This window comes from Amaranthus tricolor, chromosome 2, assembly GCF_026212465.1.
Source record: "Amaranthus tricolor cultivar Red isolate AtriRed21 chromosome 2, ASM2621246v1, whole genome shotgun sequence".
Lineage (NCBI taxonomy): Eukaryota > Viridiplantae > Streptophyta > Magnoliopsida > Caryophyllales > Amaranthaceae > Amaranthus > Amaranthus tricolor.
In genome coordinates, this window is record NC_080048.1 from 5,290,750 (window position 1) to 5,317,953 (window position 27,204).

At 33.2% G+C, this 27,204-nt stretch overlaps 3 protein-coding genes across 4 annotated transcripts; all 3 read left to right on the forward strand.

The window, feature by feature from the left end:
• Nucleotides 1-1,225: 1,225 nt before the first annotated feature.
• Nucleotides 1,226-8,213, forward strand: LOC130805120 (protein IQ-DOMAIN 21). Its single transcript, XM_057669771.1, has 6 exons — nt 1,226-1,526; nt 1,650-1,745; nt 3,815-4,108; nt 5,337-5,765; nt 6,626-6,918; nt 7,793-8,213. Exons 2-6 carry the CDS (start codon nt 1,665-1,667, stop codon nt 8,115-8,117), a joined length of 1,422 nt encoding a protein of 473 aa, XP_057525754.1. The 5' UTR covers nt 1,226-1,526; nt 1,650-1,664; the 3' UTR covers nt 8,118-8,213.
• Nucleotides 8,214-9,216: 1,003 nt separating this feature from the next.
• Nucleotides 9,217-19,071, forward strand: LOC130805932 (soluble starch synthase 1, chloroplastic/amyloplastic-like). 2 transcript variants are annotated; one of them, XM_057670776.1, is made up of 15 exons: nt 9,217-9,756; nt 11,154-11,776; nt 12,230-12,307; nt 12,409-12,533; nt 12,603-12,684; nt 13,296-13,469; nt 13,701-13,782; nt 14,172-14,263; nt 14,370-14,432; nt 14,514-14,603; nt 17,222-17,346; nt 17,429-17,537; nt 17,610-17,671; nt 17,781-17,820; nt 18,594-19,071. In XM_057670776.1, the coding sequence occupies exons 1-15, from the start codon at nt 9,429-9,431 to the stop codon at nt 18,747-18,749; spliced, it is 2,229 nt and encodes a 742-aa protein (XP_057526759.1). In that variant the 5' UTR covers nt 9,217-9,428; the 3' UTR covers nt 18,750-19,071. The 2 variants fall into 2 exon arrangements, with proteins under 2 accessions (XP_057526759.1, XP_057526757.1); XM_057670774.1 differs by having other exon boundaries at nt 9,218-9,756; nt 11,151-11,776.
• A 5,184-nt stretch (nt 19,072-24,255) lies between these two features.
• On the forward strand, nt 24,256-26,086 carry LOC130805142 (phytolongin Phyl2.2). The gene has a single exon (XM_057669801.1). It carries the CDS (start codon nt 24,752-24,754, stop codon nt 25,556-25,558), a length of 807 nt encoding a protein of 268 aa, XP_057525784.1. The 5' UTR covers nt 24,256-24,751; the 3' UTR covers nt 25,559-26,086.
• Nucleotides 26,087-27,204: the final 1,118 nt, after the last annotated feature.

A 27,204-nucleotide genomic window follows, 5' to 3' on the forward strand; every position in this document is an offset into this window, starting at 1 on the left:
AAGCTTGTATATATACACGTTTGGTAAATATAAAAATTATAGTAGTATATAATTCATGTTGCAATATTTTTGTATTAATGATGTTCATATACATTTATCAAAACAATATTTTATAAATTGACATTAATAATTCAATTTTTCATCTATTCACTGTGAATAATCTCTCACATTTGGGTTATTTTTTAATGATCTAACTTTTGTCAAATATTTGCTCACACCATACCAAATTACTAACAATAGGTAATAATAGGGTATGCTGCTAGCAAACTAAAACAAAGGTTGGATTATTTATAAGTGTGAATTAAAGGCAAATGTTGGATTATTAGAAAATAATTTAAAGGTGGATTACTCACAACGAGCGAGCGAAAGGTTGAATTATTAATGTCAGTTTTTTCTAAAAATAATACTATTAAAGTATTTTAAAAAATTAATTTCTCTTTAAACTAATTTTCGTTAACTAAAATTAAAATAATATCAAATTGTAAAGTTGCTTTATATTTTTGAAAGGTACGTTTATGCTAGATTATTCAAAAAGTTAATAAATATTCAAGACGATTGTGGTATCTAATTTAGATTAAAAGCTAGCCTTTTGATTATTCATTCACACAAAAGGATAAACTACTTGTATCATTCTTTTGTTTATCCATTACTTCTATTTAAGAATAATTGATCAAGTGAAAATGGTTAAGTTAGTACAAACGATATAAACGGGTTTATGGGTTGAAACTTAAAATATAATATTTTGGGATGATATAATTGGTCAAAAGGATGACCAGTGTTTCTAAGTCAAAACTGTAATCGAAAAAAATCACTTTTAAAGTTGAATATATCATTGCTAAAATTTTCATTTGCGGTTTTGACTTGAAATGCATATCACTCTTTTAATAAGATATGTCACCCTTAAAAGTCGACATATATCATCCTCGAAACACCGAAAACACATATTTATACGTTTGTACCGAGTTAGGATACTTTCACCCAATCCTCTTCCACTTCTATACAGATTACCATTTGATAAAGACAAAAAAATAATGTAAAAAAAAAAAGACTGGAGGAGTTGACTTTTAAAGAAAAAAACAATAAACCCACTACAAAATGAATGACAAAAAGTCAATCATCAATAACAAAAATTAAAATCACCCATCCAAAATTTAATTATTAAAAAAACCTCAATTAAAATAAAAAGAAAAAAAATAAATGCCAACTATAAATAGTATATAGCGAAATTAAAGGGCAAGGAAATCCCGTGAGGAAGATAAATGTTATAACGGTGATCCCGCGGTTCGTCAGTTACTCTTCTTCACTATTACTACTACTCTTTCTCTCTCTACTTTCCCTCTTTTCTTTCTCTCTCTTCCTCTGTTTTTCTCTACACTTTACCATTTTCACATTTTTTCTTTGAAAAAATTTGCTAAACATATAATATAAAGTGTTCATATTTTTGATAATAAAATGAAATGAAATGAAATTAAATATAATACTTTATTTCTCTACAATCTTATCATTGAGAATTTTATCATCACAAGGTATTATTTTTGATTTTTCATGACATTATTTTAATATTTTATTTGTTTTATTTTAGTTTTTGATTGTTATTATTTAATTTTTGTGGGATTTTGAAAATTTAACTAATTTTTTTGTTAATGAAGGTTTATTTTATAGTAATGGGGAAGAAAGGAGGTTGGTTCTCCACTGTTAAGAAGGTCTTTAAGTCTTCATCAAAGGATTCCTTAGAGAAAAATAAGGTATGTTTTATCATAAATATTTATTGCTAATATAATCGAGTCGACTCATCTCTACGTATATGTACGTTTAAAGCACTTTTGTACCATTCTTATGTATTATACTTTATGTATTACACAATTATTCAATATATAATAGGGTTTTAAATAAAATTATTACTTCATATCATATGACCTTGGCAAAACTAGAGTTTAAATTCTTCTGAATATAATTCTATATGATCCATAATTTTTACAACAACAATAAATCTTAGTTTCTTCCATCTACAAATATTTTTTTTTGTTATAAATGAGTGAAAGAAAGTTTTTTGTCTTTTAAGTGTGATACTCTCATAATACAATGCTAAAAGTACAATAAATTTGAATTAATTATACTATATATTTAAGTTGATTGTTAAAATCTCATAACTGATATCGTATTATTTGTTTTATTGTAGATAAATAAATAGGTTGAGGAGATTTTTGTGTGCAACTTTTTAAATCTAAAGTACTAAGTAAATATATATAATTAACTTTAAGCTTGATATTTTTTTAAAACCAAATTTTTATTGAAATTTGAATAGGAAAAAGTACTAAAATAAATAATAAATTATAAAACTGATAATTAAAATTCAATTACCAACTTAATCTTGTGGCTGAGTTTGAGTCGTTAATAATATATCAAAAAGTAGAGATATTAATTTGTAAATCCCAAAATTAGTTAAAATTATGTCTTCAATTGAATTTTTTAAAAAATGACACAATATGATTCACAAATGTATTAAATAAATTAACTTAATGTTGAAGGGAGTATAATTATTGTTTTCTTAGTCTTAACTTATATGGCAAGTTGGTATTATTCACAATAAGCTTTTACAGTAAATTTGTGGCTTTTTTCATCTGATTATTGTCGTTAGGTAAGCAATTGATGAGCCCTTTTAATGTAACGAACTAATTTATTTGGACCATAAATCCTTATTGAAACTCATATGATACTTTTATATGGTCCCAAGTTTTCACAAGTTGCAATCTTATTGGGATTATGCTATCAACATCAATCTTGGTACTCATCATGTGTATCAGCAATGTTATATCACCATCATCTACCAATGATAATCATATTTTAATTGTTCATTTTTTTGTTAATTATATACTAATTAATTTTGTTTCACTGAGTTTGGAATGAGAAGAATGAAGAATTCTTTATTTGGATAACAAAAATAGAAGAATGGATTTAAATGAAAAACATGTACAGATTTTGTTAAAAAGTTCAATTTCTCCTAAAGTGAAAAGATTCAGAAAGAAAATACTCATTTTCCTTTTAGTTCTCTTAAAAACAAATAAAATGTACGCTTCCTCCTGATCCATCGCTAACCTTTCCTTTCCTCTTTCATTCCTTTCTTTTCTCACCTAATTTGTTATTCAAACACAGTATTAGTGAAAAAATATATTACTCAAATTAAATAATAACAAATTATAAGGTTAAAAGAAAAAACTATAATAAGAGGTAAAAATAAAAATATGCATAGTTATTATTTAATGTATGTACAACCTGCCAATTGAGTAACCCAACTAATTAGTGGTCCTTATGAAGTATGTAGTACTAGTACAACTACACATTTCTTGTAGATATTACTAGGACATGGATACTTTACAAGGTATAGTCTTAAGAGTATGTTTTCTCTAGTTTAGTTTAATTTATATTTGTTGTGAGAAGTGACTATCAATTTTATTTACTTAAAAAATATTTTTTTCAATTTAAGTTGAAAATCAAAAAAATCAAATTTTAATACGTGTTGTCTTTAATATTTTGTGAATTACTTACATTTCATAGATTACGAAAAATCGACAATAAAAGAAAAATGTTAGTGACCTATTAGAATATCAACTATTTTTATTTGAGATCATGTCTTGATGAAACTGCCACAAAATAAAAAGTTTATTTTTATTCATAAATACTAAGACACATCTCATTGTTAAAATTTTGGCAATCATTTTTATTCAACAAAAATTCACAATATTTATTATTAGATTATTGTTGTTAAAAATGTAATTTATAGGGAGATGTTTATTTGTTTATATATCTTGACCAGGAAAAAAATACACAAAAATGGAACAATAATGATGCTGTAGAGGTTGTGTCTGTGGAACATTTCCCAACTGAAAGCTCACCTGATTCCACCCATGATGAAAGTGGTGAAACATCTCCGGCAAAGGATGATCGAACGCACGCAATAGCAGTTGCGGCCGCCACAGCAGCAGCAGCCGAGGCGGCTGTGGCAGCAGCGCAAGCAGCTGCTAAGGTTGTCCGGTTAGCTGGCTATGGGCGACAATCTAGAGAAGAAAGGGCTGCTACTTTGATACAAACACATTATCGAGGTTACTTGGTAAGTCACGAATACATTTTCTATATGGAAATTTCTTATTTTTTTTATTTTGGGTAAAGATAATTTTTTACGAGTAAGGTAAGAGAAGGAAAAATAATTGATATTTCCGTAAATTGAAAAGGAAAATGCTTTACCATTTGACTGATTTGTGATTCTTTAAATTTCAATTAGTCTATCTACCATAGTACAACTAGTTTCTAGTTTTTATTAGGAGTATTTCACTATGTTATAAAGATCTTTTTGGCGTATAAGTATTTGGGTTATAAAGTTGAGTTCAGATAATTGCCGTTTGGTTTGAGTACATATACGCTGATATATATCAACATATTTAGGCGTTGTTTTCGTGTTTAGATTGTTGAGGTTCACCTGATTACCCACATTTAAAACTATATGTTTATGGGGTGATTGATAATTGATTGTTTATTGGTTTAGTTTACTAATTTGATGAATTAATAATATTGACTAATTTTGTTAATTGTTATTGTATAAGTTAGGTGTTAATGGGGATTTATGGTAAAACTAGTTTTAGCTCTTACCTATTTCAAAGATAAAAACGATTGTAAAAAGTTAAATAAGTGCAAAATCAATTAGTCAGTTATTAGCTATAATTTGTTTGTCAAATACTCATTTAACTTATTATCAACCAACAAACAAAAATTTAAACTCTTAACTAAAAGTTGGCCAAAAGACTAATTATCAAACAAGCTCTTCATCATAACAATTATAGATGTTCAAATCAACGCGATTTATTGTTGTTGCTTCAATCGTTGTTAAGACACAAGTGATCAGGATGCGATTTACTCAAGGAGTTCTCTTGCCTAACAGTATGTTCATCATGCAAAGAGTATCTAATCTGTTAGAAGAGTCCGTTTAAAAAAAAAATTAAATTAAATTTATTAAAATAAAGACCACCTCTTTAAAGCCCTAACATTTTAATTCTATGTATCTCAACCCATTTCTAAATTAATTTCTTCACTTTTTAAAAGGGTCGAGCTTTTAGTGGGCCCACTTGTTATACACTTTAAGTATTAATTAGTATTATTTTTTATACCAAATCATTATTCTATGTTGCACTAAACTACACGTGACATAAATGCAAGACACAATTTATTTTAATACTATTAATTAATACACCATATTTATTTATATTAATATAAATTAGGTTAGACTAAGATGTATGATTATGATGGAACAAATTATTGATATGATCACTAATTTGTTTTTGAAGGCTCGAAGGGCATTGCGTGCACTAAAAGGGTTGGTAAGATTACAAGCATTAGTGAGGGGCCACAATGTTAGAAAACAAGCCCAAATGACAATGAGATGTATGCAAGCTCTAGTAAGGGTCCAAGCCCGAGTCCGAGCCCGAAGACTTCACTTGACCCATAACAATAATACTAATTATCAAGATGATCATGAGATTAATGATAATGATTATGGAAAAAGAAGCAAATATAATAATGGGATTACATTGCAAGATCAATTAATTTCTACAATTAAGATCCCAACAAAGGTTAATTATAGTAATGATAGTCTTAATGTTGATGATTGGGATGGAAGACATAAAGGTTTTGAAGAGATTAGGGAAAGTTCTCAAAGGAAACATGATGCTGCCTTAAGAAGAGAACGTGCTCTTGCTTATGCTTATAATTTTCAGGTTCGTTTGCTATTTTTGTTTTTCATTTACTTTGTCTAATTATTATAACACTTTATTGGTATTAAGAAAATGAGGTATTCTTGTGAGTGACAGTTTTTTAGTGAAACAACCTCAAATAGAAGTTTATATTTTCATCATATACATGAAATGCGTCTCTTCATGAGACCATCTCATACAATAATTTGGGTAATAAAATATAAAAAACTGAAAATTACATAAGATTGTTGGTGAAAATGAAATCATATAAGGGTATAAAGTTGGTTACTTAATAAATTGGATCAATACTCACAATAAAATATGAAAATAACTAGTGTTAAATTGGTCGAGACTTATCCACGTCAATCTATAATTGGAAAAATACGAAGTGTGCAAACTTTATAATCCAATGAAATATCTTTTTCAAACCATACGTTAGGAGGAATGACTTTAATGACTTATAAAGTTTATACACACCATTCTTAATTTATCAATGTGGGACAAATCATCCTACACCTCCCTTACATGTGAATCCTCGTCAAATTTGCATGTTGGAGTAATCAATTAGGATCCCATTTGATTGGAATTGTCTGGTCTGGTACCACGTTATATTGAGCTGACTTATCGTCAATATCATATGACAAGAGAAACACGATGTGCACACACTTTATAGTCCAAAAAGATACTTTTCAAAAACTATATGGCAATGAAATTTATAAAGTGTGCACATAATCTTTAATTTATCGATTTGGGATAAAAACCGCAAACATTACAAAAATAAATTTCCAAAAATTACGCATTATCTTTAATTCATCCAATTAGATAGTTTTACAAGTCTAATCATTTAGTTAGTAAAACATCTTTTGACTTATTTGCAACAACAGCAACAACAACAACGATACCTAATAGAATCAAACACCCCAATAATGAATGAAGCAATGTTTAATGCTTATGCAAATGCAATGGACAAACCTCCATGGGGATGGAATTGGCTAGAAAGATGGATGGCTTCACAACAACCATTTCAAGTGAGTAGTATTAATAACACAAAACCAGGACAAAATGACCAAAGTACTTATATGACAGCTACTAGTACTGGTGATGTCTCCGAGAGGACTGTTGAAATGGACATGGTGGACCCACCTCATCTTAGAGACCCCACTAAATTCATCCATAGGTACACTTCTTATTCCTCTTGTTTAAGATTTTTAATACTTGTAGTCTTTTATACTTCTTTCACTTTATTCTTCTTTATGGATATGAGTTGTCGCCTCTTTTTCTTTTTAGATTCTGATCATAGTTTTTTATGAGCGGGATACACTGAATATGATGATGATAATGATATTTTTTACATCTCGTTTGTTTCTTTTTACATGCAATCCGTAAATTTGTGATATAAGTAGAGATCACTACTTTTGAAGTATGTCAATTATTAAAAAAACCAGTCAAATGATCTTCTATATTGTGATTAATTGGAAAGTTCGTTCTTCAGATATGACGAGCAGCAAGAAAAATAAATGTAATAGCTATATGATTATGTGTAATATTAGTTAACCATAAATTTTCCGTTTGTGGATTAGATCCCTAAGAAGGGTTAGAAAGGAGGTTCTCGATCCTTGTAACGTAAAAATGAATGTGATAAGTACTTTTATGTGCGACTAATGACTAATGACTAATGACTACTCTTTTGTATCAACTCTGAATAAATTAGACGTATTTATTTTTAACGCATAAATTAAAAAGTTATATATATTGAGATGGCATTTAGAAATAAAATTGAATATAGAGAGTAAAAGTACTGATGACGTTATATTGAGTCATTTTTGAGATTTGTAGTTAGATTAACAACTCTCTTTTTCATCTTATATTTTTCTCTCCATTTTATAGTGAAGACCATTTTCATATTAAATGAACGTAGAAATCACAATAATAGTAAACCACATAACTTTTCAAATGTATTTAATTTTTTTATTTATTGTTACTAATCGCATACACTTCCACTACTCGCATAACAAAAATTAACTCCATCTTATTAAAAAAAAAAAAAACAGGTCAAGCAAGGACACAAGGCAGTCCAGTTTTGATGGAGTACCAAGCTACATGGCCCCAACCCAATCTGCAAAAGCCAAGGCCCGAGCCCAAAGCTCATCTAAACAACGGGCCCAATCTCTGTCCCCTTGGAACCATCCTTCTCCATCTGCTAAAAGATCTCCTATTGGGCCCACTTTTGGGGATTCCTCTAGTTCTGGTGGTGGTTCAGTCCATTACCCATATGCTCATACTCCAAGCCCAAATAGTAAGGCCCGAAAAGCTGCAGGCTATAGCCCAGATTCTACTTGTAGTAGTGATCGTGTGGCTAGCAATGGTTGGAGATGATGTCTTTTTCTTATGTGTAATTACATGAATTTTTTTAACTTGACTTGATTGTTAAAATTGTTCTTAATTATTTTCTCCAAAAATATAAAATAAAAAGAATATTTATTTTGTTTTGATTATTAGATAAGAAAGTTTAAAAAATTTGGTTGGTTTTAAGCCTAGGATAAAATGGATAATGTAACTATCGTTTATCGGTATGTGAAAAAACTAATTGAGTATGTGTTTAGATGTTATGGATTTTATGTACTTCTATTTGTTATGACGTTTTTTTATTGGTATATAGTCGAAAAGGTTTTCGATTTTTTTGTGTTACTGTTAATTATATAGCGAAAATTATAAATTAGTTAATATACTAGGTTCTTCTTATTAAACTTGAATATAATAAATTCTTAACAAATTCGAATTGAAATTACCTATGAGAATAATTCAAATATAACTATAATTTGGCCCAAATAAACTTAAAAATAACCATATTTTCACCTTTACTTTTTCGTTAGGATAATCGCTATGGTTGGTCTCCAATTGCAAAAGCCATAGGTTTCATTAAAAGCAAAAACTCACAAGACACCATCCCATTATGAGATAGGCATTAGTTTTTAATTTTAATTTTAAAGGTATTATTTTTTATATTAAAGTTATCAAGTTTAATTTAATGTAAACATTAAATTGATCAATTAAAATAAATTTTTTTTAATTTTGACTTAAAAGTGATTAATTCTGACTTTAAATAATCAATTCTATTTACAAATTTATAACATTAGATGAATCAATTATAACCTTTTTGAAGCATTCAATTTCAAACGTAAAAGGGATCAACTCATACCTTAGAGTGATCAATTATATATAAAGTGATCAATTTATAATCAGTTATAACTTTGTAATATTTCTATTATAAGTATTATTCTCGTTACTTTCTTTAATTCATATTCATATTCATATAATATTTTTTTTCTTTGATGAATCCTATTAATTCTTAATATTTGTGTTAATTATTAGTATCCTAATTTATTACAAACCTATGGTTTAGACATTATTTGGAAAAAAAATTCCAATATAAACCAGGAAGCAAAAACAGGAAGAAAAGGATGGGAGAATCTAGAAATCAGTGCCATGTATTATCCCAAATCTGTCAGTGTAAATCATCAATATACGGTCATACTACTATCACAAGATCCGTCCTTGAATACCTGACCTTTTTTGCTCTCTCTACATAAAGGAATAAAAGATTCATTAACCTTAACCTGTACACTTTCCCCTGTAATATTCCTTTTTTTCCCTTAAACATTGAATTTTCTGCCATTTTCTTCTTCAATGGAGTCTCTTTTTCTGCAATCTTTTCATATGAATGGTTTAAGTCGGTCTAAACTTAATTTTGGAAGCAACCCATTACAGATTAGAGGAAATAAACAAGTGGGTATTTCTTGTTTGTGGAGGCAGAGGAGTAGAACATGGTCTAATTTTTCAATTAAATGTCAGACATTTAGTGATGGAAATGAAGGTAGGGTTTCAAGTTCTACTGATGGGTCTTTAGTTATTGAATCACAAAGAGGAGGAGATGAAGAGAAGAAGGGTAGTTTATTGGGTCCTGTTAAAGATGCTTCTGGTTCCATTGTTGGGTTTGAGTTATTTTCTCATTCTGGTTTGTCCTCAATTCCCCTTTTTTCTGTACAATAATCATTGATTGTAGTTTTTGTAAATGGGTTTTGCATGTGAATTCCATCAAGTATGAAGATTGAAAATTCAATGAAGTGTAATGTGATGTTCTGAAACACCATACTCTAGGTTCGGACCTGCGTAGGCTATAGCCCGAGTCATTTGATTATTGAATAATAGAATTGTATGACACAAAAGAAGTTCATCACAATAGAGAGATGAGTGTTTGGTCCACGCTTTGCTTAGTATGTTCCTTTGAATCCCCTTTGAGTAGAAAGTTTAGATTAGTGCAACATAATTTGCTGGCTGAATCGCCTTTTGAATTTATGATTCGTTCAAATTGGCAAAAATAGCCCAAAACCGACCAAATTTACTTTTTTTTTATGTGTTATTTGCGAGGTTGTTAGCAAATTAGGTAACATTGGTTCAAATTATGTGTAGTTGTGGTTGGAATTTGAAGAACAAATGTTCTCCGGTTGGTGATCGTGCAACATTTGGAAATGAAATGGAATACATTTCAAGCTTAGGAAATCTGAAAATTAAGATTGCAGGATTAATGTAAAGATATAACTAATCTGTAATGAGGCAATCACTTGAATCCTGTGATAGGATCATGTGGCATGGGCTACAACCCGTCATTTCATATCCTTCGCGTTTTTTGTTTAAATATATTGATGAATGTTCTGTCATACATGGCATACTCATAGGGTCTTAAATAATGTAAAAGAATAAAAATTGTTAGTTGTATTTTTTAGGGTGTTATGTTAGTAGTCTTTTATTAGCTTGTATTCTTGTTTGTATTTCCCATCCCATCTCTTATAAATAGAGGGGCATATGGGAGGTTTGAGGAGGAGGAAATATCTAGAGAGAAGTGGAAACACATAGGAATGTTTGGGAGACTCGAACGTCCCATACTTAGGAGTGTTTGGGAGACTCGAACGTCCCATAGTATCATTCTTGTATTCATTAATAAAGGTTGTTTTGACTACCATCTTGGCTGATCTGTTACATGTTCATGTGACCATATAGATTGACCTCTTGTAGTTATCTCATCGGGTTTCTCTGATTCGAATTCCTCTTGTAGACGCCACTGATACAGACGTACGCAGATGATAACATTTTTTACGTGCCTAAAACAAATATTTGATGAGAAAATCCAATTGATGTGAAGAATTTTATGTTGTTAGTTGCATTTCATGAGAAATGTAGCATGGCTTGTTATGACAGATCTGTTGTGATTTTGATTTTTGGCTAATATCACTAATGAAAATCCAAGGGTCTTTAATGTCTATGCATCAACTACCATCTTTTTGTTTCTGTTTGATTTGATGTCTCGTAACATTGTGAGTTTTGAATTTTTTCCTTTCCGAAACTGAACAGCAGACACAAATGATAGTAACTCACAAGCTAGCGGAACCCTTGATCCGGATAAACGAGATGGGGACCCGGAAGTGCAGGAAGAAGATGTTGAAGAAGACGAATGGGGGATTAGGAAATCCATTGTTAGTAACTCAAATGGTAATCGAACCTTGGACTTGGATAAGCAAGAGAAGAAGCAGGAAGAAGATTTTGAAGAACATGAAAGACGAGTTAGGGAGGCAATTGACCATGAAGGAGAGGAGGAGTCCTCTGCCGGAGTACCTTCCAGTGCCATCCTTGAACAAGTAGGTAATGAGGATGAGGTTGAAGAACTTCACGAAGAAACAGTTTTTGAGGGACAGGAGAAACTCCTTACGAAAAAGAAGATGAACATCGTCTTTGTTACTTCAGAAGCAGCTCCGTATTCCAAGACAGGAGGTTTAGGAGATGTTTGTGGTTCTTTACCTATATCTCTAGCTGAACTTGGGCATCGCGTTATGGTAGTTGCCCCTCGATATATACATGGTACTGCCGCGGATAAAGTTTATGCTGGTGCATTTGATGCTAACTGTCGCATCAAGGTCAATTGCTTTGGAGGGCCACAAGAAGTCGCATTTTTCCACGAATATAAAAATGGTGTTGATTGGGTAGGGAAAAATTATTCTGTTTCTATTACTACGTGTTAGAGTATATAACATATCCTGGGGCCTTAACCATCAACTTAAGCTTTTGGTTGAGTTGGTTCCTTGACATGGTATCAGTAGCCAACCTGACAAGAGGTGACGGGTTCAAATCTCAACCACCCTTCATTCAAAGTAGAATATTCAGCGCCTATGCGCATCCACACTTCTAGTCCAATGGGTTCTTGTGTGAGGGGGCGTGTTAGAGTATATAACATATCTTGGGTCCTCAACCATCAGTTTAAGTTTTTGGTTGAGTTGGTTCCTCGACACTACCTTCCCATGGCTTACTTGTCTTTTGGGTCTTACAAGCTAACTTTGTAGTTCGATTTTGTGGATCAAGTATGAGATTCTAAGATTAAGATTCTAAATAATTTGTTTGTCTCCCACGCGTAGTTACCTTTTCTATCCATATTACAGGTTTTCGTTGATCATCTTTCGTATCATCGACCTGGAAATCCTTATGGTGACAGCTATGGTGCTTTTGGAGACAATCAGGTATATGCTGATTTATTTATTGGATAAAGGATCCTTTCTTTTGGTATTTGATTAGAAATGTTTCTGAACTCTGGTCCTCATGTGGGACATTGGTATGACAGTTCCGGTTCACCTTGCTTTGTCACGCTGCATGTGAAGCTCCTCTCGTCCTTCCGTTAGGAGGGTACACCTATGGGGATAAATGCATGTTCGTAGTCAACGACTGGCATGCAGGCCTTGTACCGGTGTAAGTATCTTTTGCTGTGATTTATGATTGAGAGTACATAGATTGATATGACTCTTATTTTTTTTTCAGACTTCTTGCAGCTAATTACCGTCCATATGGAGTTTACAAGGATGCACGTAGTGTACTTGTTATACACAACTTGTCTCATCAAGTATGTGATTTTAGAATGGTTGTCAATTTTTCATGATTTGCTAGTCATGCTTTGAGTCTCCATGATTATACAAAGACATTGAGGAAGATGATGATATTGATTCAATTAATTGGAAAATGAAAAAGTAAAATAAATTCAACACGTTAGAGAAGCCTAAATGAGTCCCAAGTGAGTTACAAGCTCGCTCTAACAAACACTAAAAAAGATCTAATTGTCGGGAATTATTAGGGGAAGTAGTGAGAAACTATGAGAGTATGCTTGGAAAGAGATTAAGTGAGGGAATTATATTAGCTCTTATGTCTGTTGTCATGCAAAATTGATGAGTACAAGCACCCTTTATATAAGGGAAGAAAGGTGTTAATTGCCTTATCCATGTAATGACAAAGAGACTGATCCCGACTGAACCTTGGACATGTTAACACTGTCTACAATTTCCCATGAATAAGAAGTGCACATATTTTACGAGTCTTTTAACTCGAGTTCGTTATATTCTAAAACATAAGCACTATGAATCTTCGGCTCCATGAGAAATGGATACACAGTGTAAACTAGAGGATTCGGGTCTGTGGGATAAAAACCGATAACCAATCTTTGTTTTTCACTTTTGCAAGGGTGTGGAGCCTGCTTTAACATATGAAAATTTAGGACTACCTCCACAGTGGTATGGAGCACTAGAATGGGTATTTCCTGAGTGGGCCAGAGCACATGCACTTGACAAAGGTGAAGCAGTCAATATTTTGAAGGGAGCCATTGTGACTTCCGATAGAATACTTACAGTCAGCCAGGTAATGTCGCAATGATTCTCCTATCGTATAATTTTTTTAGATAACCTTTTTTGTTCAACACGGAACTTCATTGTTCATCTATTACCTATTGGGTAGGGACAGAAAATTTTTACTCTTGCTTTAACTTTCATTCTATTTACTTCGAAGTAGGATTATAAGTTCCATATGAGACTAATGTTAATGAATTTGTATGGTTTCCGTATGTGATGTTCTCTCTATAATTGATAACAGGGCTATTCATGGGAAATTACAACTGTGGAGGGCGGCTATGGTTTGCATGAATTACTAAGCAGCAGGAAGTTCGTATTAAATGGTAGTTTTACTACCGTATTTCTATTCCATACCTGAGACTTGTATTTATAAAATGGCTCGTTTGGTTGTTGGTATTAAATGGTAGGAATAGTAATGAAAACATAATGCTAATCCAATCTCTTTTTTTTTCACAAATTTTATACGCATCCATTACCCCACTTGGGAAGGTGGTATGAGGTGGTAATGAAACATGTAAAGAAAAAATACGCTCGAGCATGAGATATTCATTACCATAGTAATGACATCAAAACTAACGTTAAAACTGATTTCCATTACCACCCTTTAGTATCACTAACCAAACGGGGCGTTACTGCCATGTGTAAGGAACTTTGTGCTTTATATTCTTCTTGATTTTTATTTAATCATATATATGTATATCTTATGTGATAGGGATTATTAATGGCATCAACGTCAATGAATGGGATCCATCTAATGATCCACTTATTGCTGCCCCTTACTCTATCGATGATCTCTCCGGAAAGGTCTGTTGGATTTCAAAATTTTTGAAATGCTAAATCTTTGAGCATTAGAAATTTCTCATCATATAATTCATAATCCTTTTATTTACTTGGCTGGCATATCTATTAGGCGGAATGCAAGGCGGCTCTACAGAAGGAGCTTGGTCTTCCTATCAAGCCTGATTGCCCATTGGTGAGATAAATTATGCCCGCTTCTACGTAAGACTGGTTGATGGATTCCTTTTTGACATAGTCCTAACTTGGGCATTTGCAGATTGGCTTTATTGGGAGACTAGACTATCAGAAAGGTATTGATGTAATTCAGGAAGCGTTTCCACAGCTTATGGAGGATGATGTGCAATTTGTAAGTAGTATATCACCTTCTCTTGTACCTTCATTGTGTGGTTAATAACCTTTTATTCGCCTGCATTTAGTACCTTTTTGGGCATCACTATAGTGCCTATCCATCAGTGCTTAGACATCTTTTTTCTCCATATCTTTGTAAAGACATTAGTTAGCCAATTCAATCCCATTCGCCTTCAACATTTTCTAGCTTAGATAGGAACATCGTCATGATTCTTTGAGTTTTTGTTTGCAGAGCGTTTAGTCTATGTAACTTATATTCCTGTGAATTCTTTTCTGTCGACTTGCCTAAACAATATGGCGCCTTTAAGACAAAGAGTAAGACATTTCAATAATCATCTAATCAACAGCGGCAAGAACAAGCATGGAAAACGGGCCGGATAAGGGCTCAAAATCGGGGCCGGCCCATTAAACACCCCTAGTCACATCTCACAAAGTTTAGTTAATCTGATCAGAAACGAGTTCAATTAAAGCAAAGAAATAAGCAAAAGGGCGCCAAAGGGCAACTGAATCCACATGGTTGAAAACATGAAATCAATATCACTATTGCTTATTAGAGCACAACTGTCCTAATAAGTAACTCATAGCCACTTGTCTGACCTCAAACTGTACCCTAAATGACCCAGATTTAACAGTACAGAACAAATATTCATCTGACAAAGACTCGATATCCCTGATATCATCAATTTGTCATGATAAGCTAATTGACAATGGTCCTCACAATCACATAAGATCCAAGTTGACTCAAAATTGGCTCTAAGCAACCCAAAATGCAATAAAGTTGTTTACCTGATCTGAAAGCACTCAACCTCTAGCTACATCATCTTCCAACATACTAAGAAGAAAAAGAAGAGAAGAGAAAACAAATTTGGTAAGTGCGTGCACTAAACGGGCTTTCGAGGCTAAGACTAAAAGGCGCTCTAGGGTGCTCTCAGTAAGGCGCTTGCCTTAAGGAAGTGCACCACCTAGCCCTATCAAGACTCTCAACCCGCTTCCCGTCCATGGCGCTTCAACTACGCAGTGTATGGCATCAACAGTTTCAAAAAACGTAAACACTATGAACAAAGCCTCATCCCTGGAAGAATAACATGGATAGCATTTATGCTAGATTGTCGTGACATAAAACCAAATTGTTTCTGAAATTTTTTGTGTCTTCTCAGGCAATATCTTATCACCTTCTCCTATAACTTCATAGTGTGGCGCATAAGCCTGATTCCCCTATAACATTCTTGCGTATCACTATAGTACTTGTCCACCAGCATTTTGACATCTTATTTTCTCTGCTATCTTGTCAAAGAGGTTAGTCAACCAATTAAATCCCATTTGCCTTAAATATTTTTAAGCTTGGATAGGTTTACTATCATGACCCATTGATTTCTTTTGCTTTATTTTTAAAAGCTTTTTCCACCTCTACTTTGTTTGTTCATCGTATAAATACCTTGCTCTTTTCCATCCATTCTTTGAAGATGTCTCCCGTCGCTTCCCTTGACATCCTTTAAACAACTCATCAAAGTACTTCATCCATCTATACTTGTTTTCTTCATCTTAGACGACAATGATTTGATGTTTTATCCTTGACACGCTTCATCATACAATGGTCTTTTCTAAGAACTTGTTTTCCTTATATTAAATTACTGATACTGTTTAATGTGATTTTTGATTATTGAAACTGATTACTAACTAGTGATATTTACTCGGTTTATTTTGCCTTTAGGAGTGTGAATGAAAAGTTGAGACTTACATGAGAATATGATGATAAATAGGAAACAACAAAGGAGAAATATGTGTTGATGATCATTGGAATTGATTATCTTAGTTTCAAATTAGTATCAGATTAGTATTGAATATAGGCTGTTGCATATTTATGCTAGTAATATTTATGCAAGTAATATTTATGCAAGTCCAGTTGCATATCAAAGTAGAGATGCCAAGACAATTAGATGCTCCCCTGTGGTCTCAATCAAATCCCACCATTATGATCAAAATAAAATACAGTTATATTGCCTTTTAAGTTCTTATGAAATTTCAAAGGTAACCTTGAAAATATGGGGCCCTGGTGCTCCGCCTGCCCTACATCAGCTACGGGTCTGATTGGATAGGGCCAAACAAGGTATAGCCGTTACTAGCTACGGCCTCTTACGTTGATTTGTTTTAGGCTTTTGGTTCATATTGTCGACCCCATATGCTACAATCAATACTTCGGCATTGTTGTGTTGTTTTCGAGCCTAAGACAATACGACCTTATTTATGTAGTCAAATGTTTGGTACGGATGTTATAAATAATAGCTTCACAAATATTATATCTTCTTAGTGAAGGCTTTTTATTTGATCCAAATATTTGTTGTGTGCTTTACTATGCACTTTGCTTGTCACTTGTCAGTTTTGGATATTGATGCAATACCTTTTTAAATTCTTAATTTGTCCGTCTATGCCCTTCAATATCGGAATGGCTCGTTGCTATGTATATCTAGTTAGTAGTTCTTTAAGAACGGAATTAAAAATCAGAGATTCCATGGCTAGTGATCATTTCTCTGTTCAGGCTTTTTAGCTGCATGTTTTTTTACTAATAGCTCTACGCCTTTACCGCAACTAACGATATCATTATACAATCTTCACCAGGTTATGTTAGGGTCAGGGGATTCCAGGTATGAGAGTTGGATGAGAGCAGCTGAGGGTGCATGCAAAGACAAGTTTCGAGGCTGGGTTGGATTTAGTATCCCGATTTCTCATCGAATCACTGCAGGGTAAAGTGAACTAAAATCTAGGCTTTACACAACGTTCTTATGAAGAAAAGCTATGTTTCTTAAGGACAGTTCCATGAAACAGGTGTGATATCCTTTTGATGCCTTCACGATTTGAACCTTGTGGACTAAATCAGCTCTATGCAATGAGATATGGAACTATACCAATAGTTCACAACACGGGAGGACTTCGGGTGAGTACTAAATAAGGTTTTCTATCTTTATTAATAGACTGTTTTTCATTGTGTGTTCTGCATGTAAAACAGGATACTGTTGAAACCTACAATCCTTTTGCGGTTGGACCAGACGGTACTGGTACCGGCACAGGGTATGTGTATCTGGAGAGCCGCTTTCTCGTTAGCTTGCCTTATGTTTTACTTTCTTATTTTCTGAAAGTAATTTGCTTGTCTTACATATACTTTTTATGTGATTCGCAGTTGGGCGTTTTCTCCGTTGACTAAGAAGAGTATGTTGGCGGTAAGTTCTACATCCTTGATCTCAGATTTGTTTGACTCAGTGCCACATGATTCGCTAATCTCCTTTCGTGAAACGAAAATTGGTCGGTTTTTGGCTATCTTTGGGTCATTTTGAGCGAAATTAAGAATTCACAAGCGAATAAGCTAGCGAATTATGTTATACTGATTTCACTTCAGAACTAGACAGTGTTTAACTAAAGGCAATATTGAAATTTCTTTCCTATAAATACACGTTTTGTTCATTAAAGATTGATTACATACAACTAGTTTTCCAACTCGGTGTGAAGTAGGTGAGGGAAACTGAATGCTTGTATTGTTATCTTTGTTCTTTTCGCTCTGAGCTTTGTGAAATTCGAATCCTAGTCTCTTCAAGCAAAGCTTGAATGAGATATGTATAATATGGTAAAAATGGGAGTGGCATTTCACATTTTATAGGAGACTAGGGCTACTTTGCTATCTTAATTGTATACATGATGAATAACTAGTTGGTCTTAAGTGTAAACATGCCGACCTGGTCACGGTTAGAACTTGAAGATATTGACATGAAATTCTAAATGTAGCAAATTTCAAAACAGGTCGAGTTTGATCGAATCTGGTTTGGGTTAAGTTTGTTTATTTTGGGTCTCCAGAGTCATGCGAGTAACACAACGTACCATTGCCCAAGCCATAAAATGGCTCCCTCGTTAGTGGGGTTTGAGGGGTCTAGTGTACGCGACATGTAAACTCCTTCACCCAATTTATGACCGAACTTGCTTTTGGTTTGTGGTGTGGTAGGCCCTGAGCAATGCAGTGAGAACATACAGGGATTACAAGGAATCATGGGCAGGGTTAATGAAGAGAGGAATGCAACAAGATTTCACATGGGATACCGCTGCTGCTCAGTACGAGCAGGTGTTCGAATGGGCACTCATTGATCCTCCATATTGCTAACATGAAACCGCAGGCATTCGAGTCAACCCGTCATAGAAAGTAATAAGAACGAGCAAGAGTTGATGAACATAAGAAGCTTGCATAGTTGCATGCTGAAGAGAAGAAATGCAGAATTTAGGCTGTAAAATCAGCCTTCTTTCTATGTATCATTTTTGTAGGTTGGTTATTTGTGTCTTGCACATATAAGCAGAGTCGTAATACGTACCTACGGGACGTTTGGTTAATCGTATGAAATGCTGGAGAAGAGAATAAGTTATAGTCTTGATTTGTATAAAATATGTTATGTTGTCATGTTCATGTTAATGAAACTAGTATCTTAAAATGTGTTTTTTCTTCTATTTTTTATTAGCATATAATAATATAATATCATTTTAAGGTTAAAAATAATTACTTTAAAATAGTAAATTTATAGAATGAGTTTAGATGTGTTTATTCGGGATTATCGGGTTGATTTCAAGTTAGGTCGATTCAAAATCAAGTGTAGTGTCCATATTGGGTTTTGTATATTTTAAAATTCATTTTGAAGTCGGATTCGGTTACAAGGTCAGGTAAATATTGGTTCATTGGGTCTGTTTTGGATATCTCTGAGCTCAATAGAGATGGTCTCACCATAAGATCGACTCATTTGAGAATTTGTGAAGGATAAAAGATCAATCATAAATAGAAATAAATAAAGAATTATAGGTTAGTTTAGTGCTCAAAAATTTGCTAAGGAATAAAAAAATCAATTGATCATTGCCGACATGCAACTTGAAGGCATTAAATTCATCATCAATTCGATCATATTCATTGATTTCTCTTTCCAAAGAACTGGCCGTACCATTTGTTTAAGTGATTGACAAAGATGATTCTTTGGGTTTTTGTTCTTTTCCTTCACTTCAATTAAACATTTTTTAAGGATTGGTTGATATTTTGTAAAAAGTATATTCAAATTAAAGATTTTGAAAAAATATTGAAGCGGTAGATATAACAAAATCGCTTATTTTGATTTAGTCATTAACGAAAAAACAAATATAATACAAGTTAGAATAATTAGAAGAGTAAATGATTAAAACTTTGAAAAACATAGAAGTGAAAAAAATAGACCAAAAGCGATATGAGTAATAGGAGCGAATGAGATGAAGAATCGAGATTTATAGGTTTCATTGTAAATACATATGAATGAAAAAAGAGGGAAAATGTATGTACACATGTAGATAATTGTAACACCCCGGCTCCTCGGACCGCTGGTGACTACTCATGGAGACTGCAGACTGGCCCCATAAATCAACACAAGTCTTTCCAGCGCACTTTGGCCTCACTCGTGCGCACCCGGAAATACTTCCCAGGAGGTCACCCATCCTAAGATTGCTCCCCACCAAGCACGCTTAACTGTGGAGTTCTTAGCAAATGGGCTCCCTAGAAAAAAAGATGCGCCTTGTTGATATGAGTAGTCTATCAATCCTTTTTCAAGCTAAATCTGAGGTATTACACTCACCCCCACTTAAGAATACAACGTCCTCGTTGGACCGTAACTTCAGGATCTTTTCCCTCGCTAGGTGCACTGAACACTATCAGCCACGGTCGCAGGGTTGCTCTGATACATTTGTAACACCCCGGCTCCTCGAACCACTGGTGACTACTCATGGAGACTGCAGACTAAATAATAATAATATAAGAGTAAAACTTATAAATTTTGATAAAAATGAAAAAATGGGTCAAAATGATAGAGTTTGGTTACAATTGAATTTGACTTAAATTTTTCGGTATTTTCAAATTGAGTCATTTCCGTCTCATTTGTCTAACATTTATTTTTAGTCTCTATGTCTATACCCATTATCTCTAGGCTCTAATTGTATCTTCACAAATTTTCAAATAAGGCGGTACCATAGTGAGACCATCTAAATTGGACTGACTCAATGTACACATATAGTTTTAAAATAATCATTTTTTTTATAGTTTTAGAGTAATCACTTATAAATTTAAATAATCACGATGGTCACATACATGACTTTCTATTATATTTCCTCCGTTCTGAAATACTTGCCTCCAATTATAATACTCCCTCCTATTCAGCTTAGGATTCCCATTTGACTTTTTACGGATTTTAAGAAAAGTCAAAATGGGACCCTAAGTGTAGGAAAGAGAGTGGTATTATGGGTTTTTAATTGTAAGGATTAAGGAATTAATGATTCCCACCAATTTGAAGCACTTTCTAGCCCAATTTAAAAGCTGATTTTTTTGGCACCAAAAGTCTGAAATTTTTTTTCAGTACAAGGCCAAAATTACATCGATCATCTAATTAAGTCCAGAATTACATAATTAAGTCCTACGTTTACAATAATTTTTGGAAATTATGAGTACTAAAGAAAATTAAATACATCAGTTACGGTATCTCAGATAGCCTTCTCAATTCTTCAACAGCTTCGGTGTAGTTGCAGTCGTTACTGATCATGTGAGTGCGAAGTTTTTTGCGATCATTGACTTCAGATTTTCCAAATTACCAAAAATGACGCATTAATAATTTCTTAAATAGCCATCAAATTATAAACAACCAAAATTTCAAATTGAAAAAAATCATCACATTACCCAAATTTATTTGAAACCCCAAATTAAAATTTCCAACAGTAAGAAAATAAGAAGGAAATCAGAAACTGTTGCCAGTGCAAGAAAAGAAAATTGGTGTCTGGCGCCATTAATTCAACCAAAATTTCAAAGCACACGGCAATCAAACTAGGAGGGGCATAGGCGCCAAAAATGAATTGTAAAACAGCAAAAAAATTCAATCATTACATGAAAAAACAGAAACAATAAATAGACAATGACAATGGTCATTTATTACACATTCATCTAAAAAAATGGCTCCTTCAAAAAACTTAAGTACACAACAAAGAACACAAATAATGCAGAAGCTGCTGTCTGCATTAAATAAGAAGGGCAAGCCAGTGCTAGGCACAATCAATGCACTTGCGACTGAGTTTCAAGTGTGTAGGAAAACAATCACACGTTTGTGGAATGATGTGAAGAAGCAGATCACAAACAACACCACAGTGATTATCTAGCTCTGGGTGAAGTAGAACCACATAGAGAGTGTCAATCAAAGAGGTTCATTCCAAAAATCATGTTTATGTGTGTTGTTGCAAAGCCAATATTTACAACTGATGGTGATGTTTTTTTTATGGTAAGATAGGCATTTGGCCATTTATTACACAGGAGCCAGCAAAAAGAAGCTCCAAGAACAGGAAAAAGGGGAAGTTGGAAACAAAACCAATACAATCAATCACGAAAGAACACATTAGAGCAATGCTTATCACTAATGTGCTGCCAACCATAAGAGCAAAATGGCCTGAAGGATTGTCAAAGCATATTTACATTCAACAAGACAATGCCAAACCACATATAGCACATAATGACAGAGAATTTTTAGAAGAGGCAATGAAAGATGGATTTAATATACAATTAGTGCAACAACCTCCAAATTCCCCTGACATGAACGTACTAGATCTAGGTTTTCTTAGATCAATTCAAGCTTTGCAATTTCAAAAAGCTGCTTACAATGTAACAGAATTAGTTAGGGCTGTGAATAATGCATTTCAGAATCTAAGTCCACAATGTTTAAGGTTTGTATTCATCACTTTACAAGCTTGTATGATCGAGGTCATGAGATCACAAGGGGGATTTGACTATCACATTCCTCACATGAACAAAACAAAGGCAGCAAGGGAAGGGACTTTACCAAATTACCTAAGTATTGAAAAACAACTGGTTGTTGATTCACTTCAATATTTATTCACAAAGTTAAGTATAGATAAAATGAATCAGCTTGTGGAACTGATTGGCTATGCAGGGGGGATTGATCAAGGGGATTGGAATGTAGAATTATCAGAAAACAGCAACAACCAATTTCAACGAATTTCAGCAGGAGAAACAAAAATCAACATATGAACAACAGAACAGCAACCAACAAATTTTTTTGAGACACACAGTAAAGCAACAACAACAAAGAAAAGCAGCCAACACAACCTTAACCAACACAACAACATGTTTCAAATGTAAATTCCTTTAGATTTTGGACATATTTTTAGGATCTTTAACATGGGATGTTTCAGATGCAAACAACAAAAATTTTATGTTGTTTTCAATAAAACATTTGTATTCAAATATACATTAATGAAAAAATTGGTTGTTTTAGTACTCTCAGGTATACTTTTTTTTTTAAAATCATTGAGTGGAAAATCAAACATCTTTGTGCATAAAACGTTGGAAAACAATCCAAACCCCTTTTTTCGATTTTATGGTGGCTAAAAAATGCTCTCACTTACATATCACAGAGCAATGAAATAAAATGCGTACAAAAACGTTTAAATTAAAAATCATCATCAGTCAAAATCAACATGCACCAATAGGAACAGAAACTCACTTGAGAAAGGACCAAGCTTATCAAGCCAATCTTCTTCTTCACAATCAATATTCGAAAAAACAGCATCAATGAAAAAATATTCACAATCAGGATACATATCAGGCTCAGGTGTGTAAATGGGTTCACCTTCAGAGTCAAGTTCTCTTCCCCACTTAGGATCAGTCTCAATAGAAGTTGAGTCATCATAGTAATCAAAAGACTCTTCCTCAAACGATTTCAGTCCGGATCTAGGGTTTCCATCATCGAACCCCTTAAACTCTATCTTAGAAGGCGATTTGTAAGGAGATTTGGGGATCCTCAGAAGTAAAGAAGTACGCGAGTTAGGGTTTTTCATGGGTGAGTTGATTGTCGAGTTAGGGTTCTTCAGGGGGGATTTAAAAGGCGAACTGGAGTTTGCCATGAGAACAACACGAAAGAAATTAAGGAATAAGGTGAAGCTTCAACCCAGATCTAGGGTTATCAGAGAACAACACGAAAGAAATTAAGGAAGACGGTGAAACTTCAACCTAGATTTAGGGTTATCAGAGAACAACACGAAAGAAATTAAGGAAGACGGTGAAGCTTGAACTCAGAATTAGGGTTATCAGAGAACAACACGAAAGAAATTAAGGAAGAAGGTGAAGCTTCAACCCAGAATTAGGGTTATCAAAGAACAACACGAAAGAACTTAAGGAAGAAGGTGAAGCTTCAACCCAGAATTAGGATTCTTAAATGAGTACAATACGAAAACGACAAGGGGAATGGGGATGGGTAGGGTTTTAGGGTTAAAAAGGGAAGGAGTGTTTAAATGGGTGGGTATGTTAATTAGTATTTAGATATGTTGATTAATTAAAAGGGAGGAAAATTAGTATGGGTAATAGAGGGTATAATTGAAAATAGGATAAAACTCCTAAGGGCATAAAAGTCAAAAATGCATACCCAAAATAAAAATGGGACAATTAAGGTGACTTGACCATAAAAGAAAATAAGACACATAAGCTGAATAGGAGGGAACATATCGTATAGGAAAATGTCATAATCAATAGTATCTATAATGACGGTGGAAGTACGTTAAACTCCATCAATGATACCTTGATTTGAATATCCACAAAGGACTAAAGGCCAATCTTTTTTAAGTAAAATTCCTTTCAATCCATCACACATCAACACCTCCCTCTCCACCTTAGATGGATCCTCCCTTGACTTTGCTGTAAAAACAATGCCTTATTTCATTTTCTTTGATTCCAATTCCAAAACCTAAATTTCTGTCTCTTTCCCAAACACCCTTTCATCCTTACTTTCCCAACTTATCTCTCTCTCTCTCTCTCTTCAAATCACAAAAATCAACACTCTAAACAAGAACCACAAAGAAAGGTGAGCAGAATTAGATCAAGTCTTGCAATGATTAACCTATTTTCTTAATAAAATCATTTCCTACCCAAATTTATTCAATTAAATTTCAGGGTTTTTCATTTTCTTTGATATCTAATCCAAATTTAGCAACTTTTCTTTGTGGGTTTTTCAATTTGATCAATTACATACCTCAATTCTCCTATTTTTTTAGTGGGTTTCTTTTTTTTCTTTTTTTTTTTTGTCAAAATTGGAAAATAGGATCTTTTTTCCAATGATTTCAGACCCAGATCTTGTTCTTTACACTTGCATAGCTCATCAACATTCATCAGAATCATCAACGATTCTTGCTGAGTTTAACTCATCTGACTCGTCTCTCCAAGAATTTGCCCATCAATGTCTAAATCTTGTACCACCCCATCACATCATTTTTACTCAAACTTTTCACAATCGAAGTTACACCTTTTTAATCAACAATGGGTTTGTTTTTTTTGGGATTTTTGATTCCAAATTAGCTAAATCTGATCAAATTCGTTTCTTGGGTCGTTTAAAAGAAACTATTGATCATTTAATCAAAGGAAAATCAAAATTCAAGTTCTCATCTTATAGCCTTCAAGGTGAACTTCATCCAATTTTCCCCAAATTAATGTCAAAAAGTATTGATTTTGATGATTTACATTTGATTTCAAATGGGGTAGATCACAATTCAAGCAATAATAACAAAAAGGGTTTGTCTTTATCAATGTTATCTTCATCAAAAATTGGGAAAGGATTGAAGAAAAAGAAGTTATCTGGTGATAGTTTGACTAACAGTAGAGAAGCATTGGTTGATGATAAGGCTGATTTTTTATCACATAATGATTATGATTATGATGATAATGAGATTAAAAGTAGGGAAATCAATCATCAAAATGGTAATTATTTGATGGATGGTATTGGTAGTAATGTTGGAAGACATAAAGCTAAGAAAATATGGAGAAGACATGTTTGGATTGTATTGTTGATGGATTTAGCTGTTTGTTTGATCTTATTTGGGATTTGGTTGTTTGTTTGCCATGGTTTTCAATGTGTTGAAAGATAGTATACCATTGATTTTGATAAGGGTATGGTCTGCTGTCTTTTAGCCCTTTCCACACCCTGATCATAGCTTATACGAGCGAGATATACCGGGAAGATGATAATGGTAGTATACCATCAATCAATTAGATCTTCATAATGCGAATTCGGGCAAATTTTGATGTCTTTTTGAATTCAAGATCACTAGTTGATCTTGGGTTTTGTATGGGTTTGCATTTGATGATCTTGTGTTGTGATCAACAAGAGGATGAATTCATGTTTTTGAGCTTTTAAGATCTTTAACTATGGTGTTTTGGGTTAAATCATGCTAGTAACCCCTTAATTTCCAATAGTTAAGATTACTTGGCTTTTGTTACACATCCTTTTGATTGATTCCTTTCCTTGTACTCATTCTTTGAAATTGTGTATAAGACATACTTGTGCAGGCTGTTTTAATGAATATCATTTTTTTTGATCTTTCAATAGAAGTATGTCTTTCAGTGTTATGTTCATGAATTAATGGAAAATTTGTTTGGATTTTTTTGTTGAGCAATCATTTTCTATCAATGGTCCATTTATGAGCTTCTATGTCCTTCTAGTCTACCACCAATGAGTATAGTACAATCTTTGTAGGTCTTGTTCTTTGTCAACATACTTTTGGCTCCGGAGTGTAAAAGCAAACTATCTCTGTCTCATTGAGATTGCTATGTTTCTTCTCGTACGATCTGACATAAAAGAAATGTAGCAAAATCTATGCTATATTTCTTCTAGTACGATCTGACGTAAGAAATGTAGCAAAATCTATGCTATATTTCTTCTCGTACGATCTGACGTAAAAGAAATATAATAAGATTTGACATAAAAGAAATGTAGCAATATCAAATTTTGACGGTAGTTTAGTTTCTTATATTCTTTTGTGAATTAGTCCCAACTCCTAAGGATTAAGGATTGCTCAAGGAAAGGGAGTGGTAGTTTACAATCCCCGTTCATATGCAACATTGACAAATCATATTGGGGTTAAGGAAATCTTGCACTCCCCTCCCTAGGATGTTCTCGAGCGTCTTCTTCATGTAGACGAAAAGTGCAAAATCAAATGGGAACTCAAGCTAGAATTGGAAGTTCCTCTGGAGCGCTTGAGCTAATGAACATTGCTAGTTTGGATGGTCGTGACAGTTTTTCAGATCAAATGGGGCTAAGAGATTTCTGGTGCGTAAAATTAATTTGTCTGTGTTGTACGAGTATGAGTATTACTTGTACTTGGACGATCTGTTGATAAATCTATGTTGTTTCATTGTACCATCAGCAAGTAAAAGATGGACCTACCATGTTCCATCATCATGAAACTACAACTATGTTTCACCTTTGTTTTTTTTAGTTTCGGTTGATGCTCATCCGTTCATTTAGAGTGTATGATCATTAATGTCCGTTACTTCAACTTATGCACAAGTGTCACTCTGCCAATATAGGTCTGAGTTTGTCTAGTCCATGATACCGTTCATATGATTAAAAACCCATTAAAATTAAATTGTATAACTTATAATACATATAATATAGAAGAATGAAAGTCAAGTTGATTCTGCACACAAGCAGAAATAAGTATTAGTATCACTACTCTATCTCTTAAATCTAGAAATTAAAAAACATGCAAATATTCGAAGTTTTCTTTTATCT